At 49.2% G+C, this 15,543-nt stretch overlaps 1 protein-coding gene across 2 annotated transcripts in view; it reads right to left on the bottom strand.

Moving 5' to 3' along the window:
* Nucleotides 1-5,124: 5,124 nt before the first annotated feature.
* The window catches only part of unc93b1 (unc-93 homolog B1, TLR signaling regulator), a 77,400-nt gene continuing 66,981 nt past the window's right edge, over nucleotides 5,125-15,543 (bottom strand). For both annotated transcript variants that reach the window (XM_041209038.1, XM_041209039.1), the window contains 2 exons: nucleotides 11,675-11,793; nucleotides 5,125-5,926 (listed from right to left, as the gene is read on the bottom strand). In XM_041209038.1, coding sequence (XP_041064972.1) covers nucleotides 5,624-5,926; nucleotides 11,675-11,793 — 422 coding nt within the window. In that variant the 3' untranslated portion in view covers nucleotides 5,125-5,623. The remainder of the gene's footprint in view (nucleotides 5,927-11,674; nucleotides 11,794-15,543) is intronic.

Below are 15,543 nucleotides of genomic sequence, written 5' to 3'. Positions count from 1 at the left end.
TAAGATTCACCAGGACACTGGTCCCAGCATGGTTGAAGTGGGATGGGCTTCACTTGAACCATTCTGGGATCAATGTCTTGGTCAATTGAACAATGAGGGCTGTAGAGAGGGCTTTAAACTAAATAGAGGGGGCCGGGTGCTGGAGAGGGGATAAGTAGGCTTACAAAGCAAAAGAATATGGAAGCATTGCAGGGCAGCTACTTGGTAATGATACCCAGAGTGTGACAGGAAGGGACAGAGTGTACACAAACATTTTTTTCAAAAAAAAAACAGCAAATAGGGTCAAAGGGGTGAAAAAACCTGGTAAAAAGGCAAAATTAATGGCTCTTTACTTAAATGAACATTGTATTCAGAACAAAATAAATGAATTAACAGCACAAATAGAGATTAATGGGTATGATCGTATAGCCATTATGGAGATTTGGTTACAAGGACATCAAAGCTGGGAACTAAATATTCACGGGTATGCGACTCTTTGAAAGGACAGGCAGGAAGGAAAGTGTGGTGGGGTAACTTTGTTAATACCAGATGGACTAAGTACAATAGCAAGAAATGATCTTGGATCGGAAGATGTGGAATCCATATGGGTGGAGGTAAGAAGAAACTGGTGGCAGTAGTCTATAGGCCCCCTAACAGTAGCTATAATGTTGAACAGAGAATAAATCAGGAAATAATGAGGTTAATAAGGGTTAACCATCAGTGACTCTAATCTCCGTGTAGATTGGGAAAATAAAATTGGCAGAGGTAGCCACGAGCAAGAATTCATAGAGTGTATTTGGGTTAGTTTCCCAGAACAATATGTTGTGGATCCAACCAGGGGTCAGGCTATTTTGGATCTGGTAATGTGTAATGAAACAGGTTTAATAAATGATCTCAGAGTAAAAGATCCCTGAAGAAACAGTGACCATAACATGGTGGAATTTAGCTTTCAGTTTGTGAGTAAGAAACTTAGTTTGGAAACATCTGTGCTAAGGGTAATTACAATGGAATGAGGGCAGGTTGGCTGGAGTAAATTGGGAAATGAGTTTAGCAGAAAAGACGGTTGACGAACAATGGCAGACGTTTAAGAGAATAGTTCATGATTCACAACAAAGATATATACCACTGAGAAAGAGGATTGCAGGAAGGGGATAAACCAACCATGGTTAACCAAGGAAGTTCAGGATAGCATCAAAATGAAAGAAAAAACATACAATGTTGCAAAGATTAGTGGTGAGCCAGAGGATTGGGAAAGTTTTAAAAACCAACAGAAAATGATGAAAAAAATAATAAAGATGTAGAAAATAAACGTTGCAGGTGAACTGGCAAGTAATATAAAAAAGGACAGTAAGAACTTATTTAAATATATATAAAGGAAGAGGGGCCAAAATGAACATAGGCTTCTTAGAGAATGAGGCTGGGGAAATAATAATGGGGAACCAGGAAATGGCAGAGGAGTTGAATAAATACTTTGCATCAGTCTTCACGGTAGAAGACGCTAATAGAATACAAAAAATACTAAATAATCACAGGGTAAAAGGTGGGGGAGGAAATAAATACAATAACTATCACGAGAGGAAAAAGTACTTGGGAAACGAATAGGGCTAAAGGCCGATAAGTCCCCTGGACCTGATGTGCTGCATCCTAGGATATTAAAGGAAATAGCTGCAGAGATGTGGATGCACTGGTAGTAATCTTCCAAGAGCCCTTGGATCTTAAAAAGTCCCAGAGGATTGGAAAACTGCTAATGTAACACCCATATTCAAAAAGGGAGGGAGACAAAAAACAGGTAACTATAGGCCAGTTAGCTTAACATCTGTCATTGGGAAAATGTTGGAGTCTATTATAAAGGATGTAATAACAGAGCATATAAAAATGCATAATCTAATCAAGCAGAGTCAGCATGGCTTTATGAAGGGGAAATCATGCCTGACAAATTTATTAGAGTTCTTTGAGAAGGTAACAGGCAAGATAGATAAAGGGGGAACCAGTAGATATATTTGGATTTCCAAAAGGCATTTGATAAGATACCACACATAAGGCCACTTAATAAGAGACCATGGTGTTGGAAGTAGTATATTAGCATGGATAGAGAACTGGCTAACTAATAGAAGACAAAGAGTTGGGATAAGGGGCATTTTTAGGATGGTAACCTGGAACTAGTGGAGTGCCACAGGGATCAGTGCTGGGGCCGCAATTATTTACAATATATATTAATGATTTGGCTGAGGGGAATTAACGTACTATCGCCAAGTTTGCGGATGACACAAAAACAGGTGGAAAGGCAAGTGGTGAGGTTGACACAAAGAGCCTACAGAGGGATATAGACAGGTTGAGTGAAAGGGCAAAAACTTGGCAGATGGAATATAACATGGGAAAATGTGAGGTTATGCACTTTACCAGGAAGGATAGAGGAGCTGAATATTTTAATGGAGAAAGACTGAAGAAAGCTGCAGCACAGAGGAATTTGGGGGTCCTTGTGCATGAATCCCAAAAAGCTAGCATACAAATTCAACAGGTAATAGGGAAGGCAAATGGAAGGTTGGCCTTTTTTTCAAAGGGAATAGAGTGTAACAATATGCAAGTCTTGCTAAAACAATACAAGGTGCTAATTAAACCACACCTCGAATACTGTGAACAGTTTTGGTTCCTTTATCTAAGGAAAGATATCTTGGCATTGGAGGCAGTCAAGAGAAGGTTCATGAGATTGATCCCGGGGATGGAGGGATTTTCTTGAGGAGAGGTTGAGTAGGTTGGGCCTGTACTTACTGGAGTTTAGAAGAATGAGAGGTGACCTTATTGAAACACATAAGACCCTTAGGGGGCTTGACAGGGTAGATGCTGAGGGATTGTTTCCCCTTTTGGGAAGTCTAGGACCAGAGGGCATAATCTCAGAGTAAGGGGTCGCCCATTTAAGACAGAGATGAGGAGGAATTTCTTTTCTTGGAGGGTAGTGAATCTGTGGAATTCTTTACCACAGAGGATTGTAGATGCTGGGTCATTAAGGCTGAGATAGACAGATTTTTAATCAGAAAGGGAATCAAGGGTTATGGGGAAAAGGCAGGAAAGTGGAGTTGTGTTATCAGATCAACCATGATCTCATTGAATGGCTGAGCAGACACCAAGGGCTGAAGGCCTAATTCTGCTCCTACGTCTTATGGTCTTATAAGTACAGGCAGCCTACCCAATACCAACTCCTTTTCAATGTTAAACCCTTCTAGTGACAGACTTTCCTCCTCTGTCAACATGGCCTGGGTAGCACCGGCTTCCTTGGTAATGACAGATGCAATATATTCTTTCAATGCCTCAGCCATGCCCCCTGCCTCCATGTGTAAATCCCCTTTTTGGCCCCTAGTCGGCTCTACTCCTCTTTTTACCACCCTCTTATTATTTATATATAAGACTTTGAGATTCCCTTTTTATGTTAGCTGCCAGCCTCTATTCATAATCCTTCTTTGTTTCTGTTATTTGCTTTTTCACTTCCACTGAACCTTGTGTATAGAGTCTGGTTCTCAATTATATTTTCAACTGGACACCTGTCATAAGCCTGCTTTTTCTTCTTTATCTTAATTTCTATCTCCTTTTCCATCCAGGGAGCCCTGGATTTGGTTGTCCTACCCTTCCCTCCCAAGGGAATGGACCTTGACTCTGCCCGAACTATCTCTTCTTTGAAAGTAGCCCAACGATCAGTTACCATTTTTCCTGCCAACGTTTGACTCCAATTTTTTCAGCCCAGATCCGTTTTTACCCCCACTGAAGTTGTCGTTTGCCCAGTTACTAATACTTACTCTGGACTGTTCTTTGTCCTTCTCCATGGTCAGCCAAAAAAAACCTGATTTCACCAGCTTGTCGCTGGGACATCTGGCCTATATAGCTGGCATCACACTAACACAGGAATTCACACCCTACATTGCTTAATTGTGTGGTTGGCCGAATGTCTTTTTATACTGACGGCAGCGTCCTGAGTGGGAAAGGCCACTCCTGTAACCATTGCATGGTAGCAGTGTGAAACAGTTAACTTAACCTGTTGTTCACGTTATTGAGATACTGCGCCTTATGGGTAATTTGAGGAAGACTGGGCACTTTTCAGTGCTGCCTTGGACCCATTTGCAAGTTTGAATGATACAACATGAAGAATGATCTAGCCAGGGTAGTTTATAGTTTCCTTGCTGTTTTCCCCATGAAAACATTCCAGCCAATCAGAATCGACTTACCAACCAGTCAGCACCCTTTTCCCCGCAATGTAAATTGTTGTGAGTTGACAATTTGCCATTTTTGCATTTGTCCTGATGAGCGCAAGAGAAAACACTTCAGCAATGTCACTGTTTTCAAGACTATTCAAGGTCGTTATGAGTAAGCGACTGGTTCTCATTGAACTTTGCCCTTTGGTCCATTACATCAATGCTGGCCATCAAGCATCTATCTATTCTAATCCCATTTTCCAGCACTTGGCCGTAGCCCTGTATGCTATGGCATTTCAAGTGCTTATCTAATTACTTCTTAAATGTTGAGGGTTCCTGCCTCTACCAGCCCCTCAGGCAAATTCCAACTTACTCTGGGTGAAAAACATTTTCTTCAAAACCCATCTAAACCTCCTGCCCCTTAGCTTAAATCTTTGCCCCCTGGTTATGGACACCTCCACTAGGAGGTAAAGTTTCCTCCTATCTAGCCTATGTCCCTAATAATTTTGTATATCTCTATCAGATCCACCCCCCCTCCCCCACACCGACCCCCAGTATTCTCTGCTCTGAGGAAAACAACCCCAGCCTATCCAGTCTCTCTTCATAGCTGAAACGCTCAAGCCCAGGCAACATCCTGGTGAATCTTCTCTGCACCCCCTCCACTATAATCACATTCTTCCTATAATGTGGTGACCAGAACTGCACACACTACTCCAGCTGTGGCCTCACCAAGGTTCCATACAACTCCAACATGACCTCCCTGCTCTTATATTCCATGCCTCGGCTAATAAAGGCAAGTATCCCATATACCTTCTTAACCACCTTATCTACCTGTGCTGCTGCTGTGTCAAGAGTCAGTGCAGTTTCTGGATCCAGTCACCAGATGTTGCTGTAGGGAGAGCTTTGGAAGGCTCTGAGTTACCCAGTGATGTTGAATTCAATCACACATGGACCAAAACAAGACTTTTCTTGTCACAATTTTATTTTCAAAGAACGATGACACATTGATACAATTTGGAGAAGCCATCTCCCAAACAGAAGGAGAAAAAGGCAAGTCTCAGGATATAGCTTGGGCCCGAAGGCTGAGAATTTTCCCACAACTAGCCTGGAATCCAGCACTGGGGTTTCTCAACAGCCAGCGCTGTAACATCTGCTGGGGGACGACATCAACATAACTAAAAACTTTGAACACAGCAACGCACCTCAGGCACTACACAGGAGCACAAATCCGACATTTGACAGCAACTGGATAACAGAGCGATTCCAGACAGTGAACTGGAAGCTTTGGAAGGCCTGGCTTTAAGCTGCTTCCTGAAGGAAGAGAGAAAGGTTAAGAGGAAATTCCAGTGCTTAGAGTCCACTTAGGTGAGACACTGGATCTGTGGGAGGAACTAAGTCAAGTAAGCAAACTGTGCCGTGATTGTGAAGCTGGTGACCAGATGGTGAATGAAGGTTGGTGATTCTTACAGGGGCTGTTCATCCCGGTCTGTCCCCATCTGCTCGTAAACCTGCCCCTCGCCGACAGCAGGCTCGGGGTCTTCCACATCCAGTGGGGTAAGCTCGGGCTCAGCATCCTCATTCGGCTTTTCCTCATCATCAGACTCATCCGAGTTCTCATCCTCCAGGTAGCGGTAGCCTCGGACCTTGTGCCGAGGTTTCGGAATTCGGGGAATGCGGAACGGGATTCTCTTCAACAGCTTCTGCTCCATCCACAGATATGACAGCACAGCAACAACCAGAGTTACGAGGAGGATGGACAGCTTCACCTAGAGAAACACATCCAACAACGTTAGGTACAGAAAAATCTCCCTCTGCACTGTCCCCATCAAACACTCCCAGGATAGGTACAGCATGGGGTTAGATACAGAGTAAAGCTCCGTCTGCATTGTCCCCATCAAACATTCCCAAGACAGGTACAGCACAGGGTTAGATACAGAGTAAAGCTCGCTCTGCACTGTCCCCATCAAATATTCCCAGGACAGGTACAGCACGGGGTTAAATACAGAGTAAATCTCCCTCTGCACTGTCCCCATCAAACATTCCCAGTGCAGAATGGTGAGGGAGTTCAGTTCTGTGTGTTGTACGGCCTGCAGCACGTGGGAACTTTTAGATGCTCCTGGCAGTCTGGATGACCACATGTGCAGGAAGTGCCACCAGCTTGAACGCCGAGTTTCAGAGCTCGAGTGTTGGCTGGAAGCACAGCAGTGCATCTGCGAGGCTGAGAGTTACGTGGGTAGCACATTATTAGATGTGGTCACCCTGCAGCTTGAGGAAGTGCAATCAGAGAAGGAATGGGTGGCCACTAGTCAGAAGAAGGGAGGCGGGCAGGTAGTTAGGAAAGCCTCAAAGTACATCTCACTCAGGAACAGTTTCTCTGTGTTGGAAAACGGTGAGAGTGACGGTTCCTCTGGGGAGTGCAGCCAGAGCGCAGCTGCACGAAGTGGAAGCAGAAAGAGAGGAAGAGCAATAGTGACAGTCGAGTCAAGCGTGAGGGGTAGACAGCCGTTTCTGTGGCCATGGGTGTGATTCCAGGATGGTATGTTGCCTCCCTGGGGCCAGGGTCAAGGGAGTCACAGAACGACTGCAGGGCGTTCTGAAGGGGGAGGGCGAACTGTCAGGGATCATGGTTCCCACTGGTACCAACGACATAGGTAGAAAGAGGGATGAGGTCCTGCAACAAGAATTTAGGGAAATAGGTCACAGATTGAAAAGCAGCTCCTCAAAGGTTGTGCACTCTGGATTACTCCCGGTGCCAAGTGCTAGCTGAGTGTAGGAATAGGAGGATAGAGAGGACAAACGCATGGCTGAAGAAATGATGCAGGAGGGAGGGCTTTAGATTCCTAGAACACTGGGTCCATTTCTTGGGAAGGTGGGACCTATACAAGGCAAACGGGTTGCACCTGAACCGGAATGGGACCAACATCCTTGCGGGGAGGTTTGCTGGTGCTGTTGGGGGGGGATTTAAACTAATTTGGCAGGGGGGTGGGTTACAGGGTGGAGATACAGTAGGTGGAGGGGGGGGGATGCACAATCAAATATAGAAGAGAATCTAAGTCTGTCTGCAAGGCAGAGCGAATATAGACCTGTTAAGACACAAGGGAATAATGCAAGGCTGGACTGCATCTACCTTAATGCAAGGAGTCTCACAAATAAGGCAGATGAACTGAAGGCATTGATTAGTACATGGGAATATGATATTGTTGCTATCACAGAGACATGGTTGAGAGAAGGGTAGGATTGGCAGCTCAATATTCCTGGATATAGAATCTTTAGGCATGATGAGGTTGAGAGGGGTAGCGTAAAAGAGGAGGTGGTATTGCACTATTGATCAAGGAATAAATTACTCCAATAAGGAGGGATGAGATCTTAGAAGGTTCTTCAAATGAGGCCATATGGGTAGAACTTAAAAACAAAAAGGGGACAATTACTTTGCTGGGAGTGTATTATCGACCTCCAAACAGTCACAGTCACAGGTACTTAAAAGAATAATTAGCAGATAATATAATTACAGGGCAGTGAGTTGAACATCAATGGTAGGGAAACTATTGGAAAACATTCCGAGGGACTGGATTAATCTACACTTGGAAAGGCAGGGGTTAATCAGGGTTGGTCAGTCAGGGGGAGATCATGTCCAACAAATTTAATTGAGTCTTTCGAGGACATGACTAAGTGTGTAGATGAGGGAAGGGCAGTTGATGTCATCTACATGGACTTCAGTAAGGCTTTTGACAAGGTCCCGCATGGTATAATGGTCAAGAAGGTAAGAGCACATGGGGTCCAGGGCATAAAAGCAAAAAACTACGGATGCTGGAAATCCAAAACAAAAACAAAAATATCTGGAAAAACTCAGCAGATCTGGCAGCATCTGTGGAGAGGAACACAGTTAACATTTCGAGTCTGAATGACCCTTTAATATCAATTTGGCAAATTGGATCCAAAATTGGCTTAGTGGCAAGGGGCACAGGTTGCTTTTGTGATTGGAAGCCTATGATGAGTGGTGTACCGCAGGAATCGGTGCTGGGACTCTTGCTGTTTATAGAGTACGTTAATGATGTGGACATGAACATAGGAGGTATGCCTTAGGTTACAGGATGATATAAATGGGCTGGTCAGCTGGGTAGAGCAGTGGCAAATGGAATTTAATCCTGAGAAACGTGAGGTGATGCATTTTGGGAGGACTAACACGGCAAGGGAGTACACAATGAACGGTAGGACCCTAGGGAGTACAGAAGATCAGAGGGACCTTGGTGTACATGTCCATAGATCACTGAAGGCAGCAGCACAGGTATATAATGTGGTTAAGAAGGTATAAGGGATACTTGCCTTGATTAGCCGAGGCATAGAATATAAGTGCAGGGAGGTTATGCTGGAGCTGTATAAAATACTAGTTAGGCCACAGTTGGAGTACTGTGTGTGGTTCTGGTCACCACACTATAGGAAGGATGTGATTACGCTGGAGAGGGTGCAGAGGAGATTCACTAGGATGCTGCCTGGGATGGAGTGTTTCAGCTATGAAGAGAGACTGGATAGGCTGGGGTTGTTTCCTGTAGAGCAGAGAAGGCTGAGGGGGGACGTGATAGAGATACACAAAATTATGAGGTGTATAGATAGGAAGAAACTTTACCCCTTACTGGAGGGGTTAATAACCAGGGGGCATAGCTTTAAGGTAAGGGGCAGGAGGTTTAGAAGGGATTTGGGGAATTTTTTTTCACCCTGAGTAGGTTGGAATCTGGAACTCACTGCCTGAGGGGGTGGTAGAGGCAGGAACCCTCACGACATTTAAGAAGTATTTAGATGAGCACATGAAACGCCAGAGCACACAGGGCTAGGGGCCAAGTGCTGGAAAGTGTGATTGGAGTACATAAGTGCTTGATGGCTAGTACAGACACGATGGGCTAAAAGGCCTGTTTCTGTGCTGTATAACTCTATGACTATGACAGGTATAGCATGGAATTAGATACAGAGTAAAACTCCCTCTGCGCTGTCCCCATCAAACACTCCCAGGGCAGGTACAGCACGGGGTTAGATACAGGGCAACCCCCCCCTCCCCACACCCATATACTGTTCCCAACAAACACTCCCAGAACAGAGACTGCACAGGGTTAAATATGGAGTAAAGCTCCCTGTACACCGTCCCCATCAAACACTCCCAGGACAGGTACAGCACGGGGTTAGATACAGAGTAAAGCTCCCGCTACATTGTCCCTATCAAACTCCCAGGACAGGTACTGCACGGGGTTAGATACAGAGTAAAGCTCCCTCTACACTGTTCCCAACAAACAATCCCAGAACAGGTACAGCACGGGGTTAGATACAGAGTAAAGCTCACTCTGCACTGTTCCCATCAAACACTCCCAGGACAGGTACAGCACGGGGTTAGATACAGAGTAAAGCTCCCTCTACACTGTCCCCATTAAACACTCCCAGGACAGGTACAGCACGCGGTTAGATACAGAGTAAAGCTCCCTCTACACTGTCCCCATTAAACACTCCCAGGATAGGTACGGCACGGGGTTAGATACAGAGTAAAGCTCCCTCTACACTGTCCCCATCAAACACTCCCAGGACAGGTACAGCACGGGGTTAGATACAGAATAAAGCTCTCTCTACACTGTTCCCATGAAACTTCCGTGGAAATTCAGGAACAAGAGGAGGCGTTTGACTCCCTTGAACCTCTTCTCCACTCAATTCACTCCTGGCTTCTCAGCATCCAAATTCCATCGGCCATTTGTGTTTCTGTCAGCCTTCTTCCCCTTTCCCAAGAAATCTCCATCAATCTCAGCCTGAAATGTTCAGTTGAGCCTCAGCTTGAGCAGTTTCTTTTGTATGGGGGTGGCAGGGGAGAGAGTTCTAGGCTTCCACTCCTTTGTGTGAAGCCATACTATCTGACATCTGAATGTCCGGGCTCAAGCCTTACGACAACGTCAGTGAAAGAGGTAAGGTTGAAGGATCTTCTTAAAGGAAAAAGTTGAGGGAGAGAGAGAGAGAGAGTTGGAGAGGTTTAGGGAGGGAATTCCTGAGCTTGGGACCCAGGCAGCAGAAGGCACGGCCGCCAATGGTGGAGCGATGATGATTGGAATCCTCATGAGGCCAGATTTAGAAGCATGGATATCTTAGAGAGCCGGTCTAGCTGGAGGAGATGACAAAGGTTACAGAATAACGAGGGGACAGGCTGGGGAGGGATCGGAAAACAAGGATGAGAATTTTCTTGAGCTGGAACCAGTGTATGTCAGAGAGCACAGGTGGTAAAATGGGACTTGGGGGCGAGTGAGAAGATGAGGGCAGCAGAGTTTTGGAAGAACTGGAGTGTACGGGGGCAGTTTGAGGGAGAGCAGACGGGAGGACGTTGGAATAGTTGAGTCTGGAGGTAAGGAAGGTGCGGACAAGGATTTCAGAAGTGGATAAGTTGAGACAGGGTTCACTTCAGTCGGGCCATGTTTCAGCAGCGGAAATGGCCTAGTCGTGGTGTGAATATGAGGTCGGAAACCTATCTCAGAGTCAGGCCTTGTGACCAGGCAGCAGCTTTATAGTTATGATGACTTATTCTGGAAACCAACACCAGAGGGAATAGTTTCTCTGTGTCCACCATCAGCTCCTTTCGTAAGCTTAACCAGTTTAATTAGATCACTGTGTTATCCACTGCGCGACACACTGGCCTTGTCTGCCAAAGCTTGGGCTGGCAAGTGGCATTTGCACCACACAAGTGCCTGGCAATGACTATCTCCTACAAGTGAGAATCTAACCATATCCCCTTGATGTTCAATGGCATTATCATCACTGAATCCCTCTCCATTAACATCTAGAAACTGAACTGGATTAGCCAGATAAACACTGTGGCTACAAGAGCGGGTCAGAGGCTAGGAATCCTGTGATGAGTAACTCACATCCTGACTCCCCAAAGCCTGTCCATCATCTACAAGGCACAAGTCAGGAGTGTGATGGAATATTCCCTATTTGCCTGGATGAATGCAGCTCCCACAACACTCAAGAAGCTCGACACCATCCAGGACAAAGCAGCCTGCTTGATTGGCACCACATCCATGAAAATTCACTCCCTCCACCACCGACACACAGTAGCAGCAGTGTGTATACCATCTACAAGATGCACTGCAGGAATTCACCAAGGTTCCTTCGACTGCACCTCCCAAACCCATGATCACTGCCATCTAGAAGGACAAGGGCAGCAGACACATGGGAACACCACCACCTGGAAGTTCCTCTCCAAGTCACTCACCATCCTGACTTGGAAATTTATCGCTGTTCCTTCATTGTCGCTGGGTCAAAATCCTGGAAATCCCTCCCTAACAGCACTGTGGGTGCACCTACACCACATGGACTGCAGCGGTTCAAGAAGGCAGCTCAGCACCACCTTCTCAAAGGGTAATTAGGGATGGGCAATAAATGCTGGCCTAGCCAGTGACATCCACATCCCACAAATGGATAAAAACACTAGGCACTGGAATTTAACCCTTTAATAACAGTACCTGTGCTCCGAGAGTTATGGAGACACTCACCTTCATGTGGGCTCCTGACCAAAGATAAACTCCGAAGATAGCCATGGCTTGCCACCAATGATAGATGGAGAAGATAAAATCCTGTCTCTCTTTATCCTCATATAACATTCCTAACAGAGCTAGACAGGGTGAGAACAGGAGAAACACATTAAACCAAATCTAAATCACACGCATGCACTCATGTTCTCTCTCTCACACACACTCGCTCTCTCACACACGCACTCGCTCTCACGTGTACTCATGCTCTCTCTCGCGCACTCGCACACGTACTCGCTCTCTCACGCACTCGTTCACTTTCTCATGCACTCGCTGTCTCTCTCTCACATGCACTCCCTCTGTCTCTCACGCGCACTCCCTCTCTCTCTCACGTGCATTCCCTCTCTCTCTCACGCACTCCCTCTCTCTCTCACGCACTCCCTCTCTCTCTCACGCACTCCCTCTCTCTCTCTCTCGTGCACCCGCTCTCTCTCACGTGCACTCGCTCTCTCTCTCACGCGTACTCGCTCTTTCTCTCACGCGCACTTGCTCTCTCTCTCACGTGCACTTGCTCTCTCACGCACACTCGCTCTCTCTTTCACGCGCACTCCCTCTCTCTCACGCGCACTCCCCCTCTCTCACGGGCACTCCCTCTCTCTCTCTCTCATGCGCACTCCCTCTCTCACGTGCACTCCCTCTCTCGCGCACTCCCTCTCTCTCTCATGCACTCCCTCTCTCTCTCTCGTGCACTCCCTCTCTCTCGCACACTCCCTCTCTCTCTCTCGCGCACTCCCTCTCTCTCTCTCGCGCACTCCCTCTCTCTCTCTCGCGCACTCCCTCTCTCTCTCTCGCGCACTCCCTCTCTCTCTCTCGCGCACTCCCTCTCTCTCTCTCGCGCACTCCCTCTCTCTCACGCTCACTCCCTCTATCTCTCACGGGCACTCCCTCTCTCTCTCTCTCACGTGCACTCGCTCTCTCTCACACGCACTCGCTCTCTCTCTCTCACGTGCACTCCTCTCTCACGCGCACTCTCTGTCTCTCTCACGCGCACTCCCTCTCTCTCTCATGCACACTCACTCTCTCTCACGCGCACTCGTTCTCTCTCTCTCATGCGCACTCGTTCTCTCTCTCGCGCGCATTCGTTCTCTCTCTCGCGTGCGCACTTGTTCTCTCTTGCGCGCACTTGTTCTCTCTCTCATGTGCGCCCACTCTCTCTCTCTCACACGCACTCCCTCTCTCTCGCGCGCTCCCTCTCTCGCGCGCATTCCCTCTCTCTCTCTCGCACACCCGCACTCTCTCTAATGCGCATTCGCGATCTCTCTCATGCACTCGCTCTCTCTCTCACGCGCACTCACTCTCTCTCTCACGCGCACTTGCACTCTCTCTCACGCGCACTCCCTCGCTCTCATGCGCACTCGCTCTATCTCTCTCACGCGTACTGCCTCTCTCTCTCTCATGCGCACTCGCTCTCACGTGTACTCATGCTCTCTCTCGCGCACTCGCACACGTACTCGCGATCTCACGCACTTGCTCACCCTCTCATGCACTCCCTTTCTCTCTCTCTCGCGCGCACTCCCTCACTCTCTCATGCACTTGCTCTCTCTCTCACGCACATTTGCTCTCTCACGCGCACTCGCTCTCTCGCGCACTCGCTCTCTCTCACGTGCACTCGCTCTCTCACTCACGCGCACTCGTTCTCTCTCATGCGCACTCGCACGCTCTCTGTCACTCGCACTCCCTCTCTCTCATGCGTACTCTCTCACGCGCACTCCCTCTCTATCAGCACTCTCTCGCGCACTCCTCTCTCTTGCGCGCACGCTCCCTCTCTCTCGCGCCCTTTCCCCCCTCTCTCGTGCCCTTTCCCTCTCACTCTTTCGCGCGCGCACTCCCTCTCTCTCTCATGCGCACTCGCTCTCTCTCTAATGCGCTCTCCCGCCCTCTCATGCGCACTCCTGCCCCCTCTCACGCGCACTCTCTCACGTGCACTCCCACTCTCACGCGCACTCCGACTCTCTCACGCACATTCCTTCTCTCTCTCACGCGCACTCGTTCTCTCTCTCTCACATGCACTCGTTCTCTCTCTCACGTGCACTCATTCCCTCTCGCGCACGCTCCCTCTCTCTCTCGCGCACGCTCCCTCTCTCTCTCCCGCCTCTCCCTCTCTCTCTCCCGCCTCTCCCTCTCTCTCTTGTGCGTGCTCCCTCTCTCTCTCGCGCGTTCCCTCTCTCGCACACGCACCCTTTCTCTCTCGCGCGCGCTCCCTCTCTCGCGCGCATTCCCTCTCTCGCGCGCATTCCCTCTCTCTCGCATGCACTCCTCTCTCATGCACACTCCTCTCTCTCTTGCGCGCGCACTCCTCTCTCTCGCGTGTACTCCCTCTCTCGCGCGCACACTCCTCTCTCGCGCGTGCACTCTCTCTCTCTCGCACGCGCACTCTCTCTCTCGCTCGCGTGCTCCCTCTCTCGTGCCCTTCCCCCTCTCTCTTGTGCCCTTTCCCTCTCACTCTCTCGCGCGCACACCCTCTCGCTCTCTCGCGCGCACTCCCTCTCGCATGCACTCCATCTCTCTCTCGCGCGCACTCGCTCACTCTCTCATGCACTCGCTCTCTCTCTCACGCGCATTTGCTCTCTCTCACGCACACTCGCTCTCTCTCACATGCACTCGCTCTCTCTCTCTCACGCGCACTCGTTCGCTCTCTCTCACGCGCATTCCCTCTCTCACACACACTCCCTCCCTCTCACGCGCACTCCCTCCCTCTCACGCGCACTCCCTCTCTCTCAGGGCACTCCCTCTCACGGGCACTCCCTCTCTCTCATGCACATTCCCTCTCTCTCTCTCTCACGTGCACACCCTCTCTCTCGCGCACTCCCTCTCTCGCGCACCCGCTCTCTCTCACACGCACTCGCTCTCTCTCACGCGCACTCACTCTCTCTCTCTCATGCGCACTCACTCTCTCTCTCTCATGCGCACTCGCTCTCTCTCCCGTGCACTCCCTCTCTCTCGCGCGCGCTCCCTCCCTCTCTTGCGCAAGCTCCCTCTCTCTTGCGCGCGCTCCCTCTGTCTCTCTCGCGCGCACTCCCTCTCTCTCTCATGCGCACTCGCTCTCTCTCTCATGCGCTCTCCCGCCCTCTCACGCGCACTCCTGCCCCCTCTCACGTGCACTCCCTCTCTCTCACGCGCACTCACTCTCACGTGCACTCCCACTCTCACGCGCACTCCGACTCTCTCACGCGCATTTGTTCTCTATCTCTCGCGCATTCCCTCTCGCGCACCCGCTCTCTCTCACGCACTCGCTCTCTCTCTCATGCACTCGCTCTCTCTCATGCGCACTTGCTCTCTCTCTCACGCGCACTCCCTCTCTCTCACGCGCGCTCCCTCCTTCTCTTGCGCAAGATCCCTCTCTCTTGCGTGCGCTCCCTCTCTCTCTCGCGTGCGCAGTCCCTCTCTCTCTCATGCGCACTCGCTCTCTCTCTCATGCGCTCTCCCGCACTCTCACGCGCACTCCTGCCCCCTCTCACGCGCACTCCCTCTCTCTCACGCGCACTCACTCTCACGTGCACTCCCACTCTCACGCGCATTCGTTCTCTCTCTCACGCGCACTCGTTTTCTCTCTCTCTCACATGCACTCGTTTTCTCTCATGCGCACCCGTTCCCTCTCGCGTGCGCTCTCTCTCGCGCACGCTCCCTCTCTCTCTCCCACCGCTCCCTCTCTCTTGTGCGTGCTCCCTCTCTCTCTCTCTCGCGCGTTCCCTCTCTCACACGTGCTACCTCTCTCGCACACGCACCCTTTCTCTCTCGCGCGCATTACCTCTCTCGCGCACACTCCCTCTCTCTCGCGTGCACTCCTCTCTCATGCACACTTCTCTCTCACGCGCACTCCTCTCTCTGTTGTG

Source organism: Carcharodon carcharias, chromosome 17 (assembly GCF_017639515.1).
Source record: "Carcharodon carcharias isolate sCarCar2 chromosome 17, sCarCar2.pri, whole genome shotgun sequence".
NCBI classification, from domain to species: Eukaryota; Metazoa; Chordata; class Chondrichthyes; order Lamniformes; family Lamnidae; genus Carcharodon; species Carcharodon carcharias.
The sequence above is the reverse complement of the archived record's forward strand: the minus strand, read 5'-3'. Positions and strand labels throughout refer to the sequence as shown.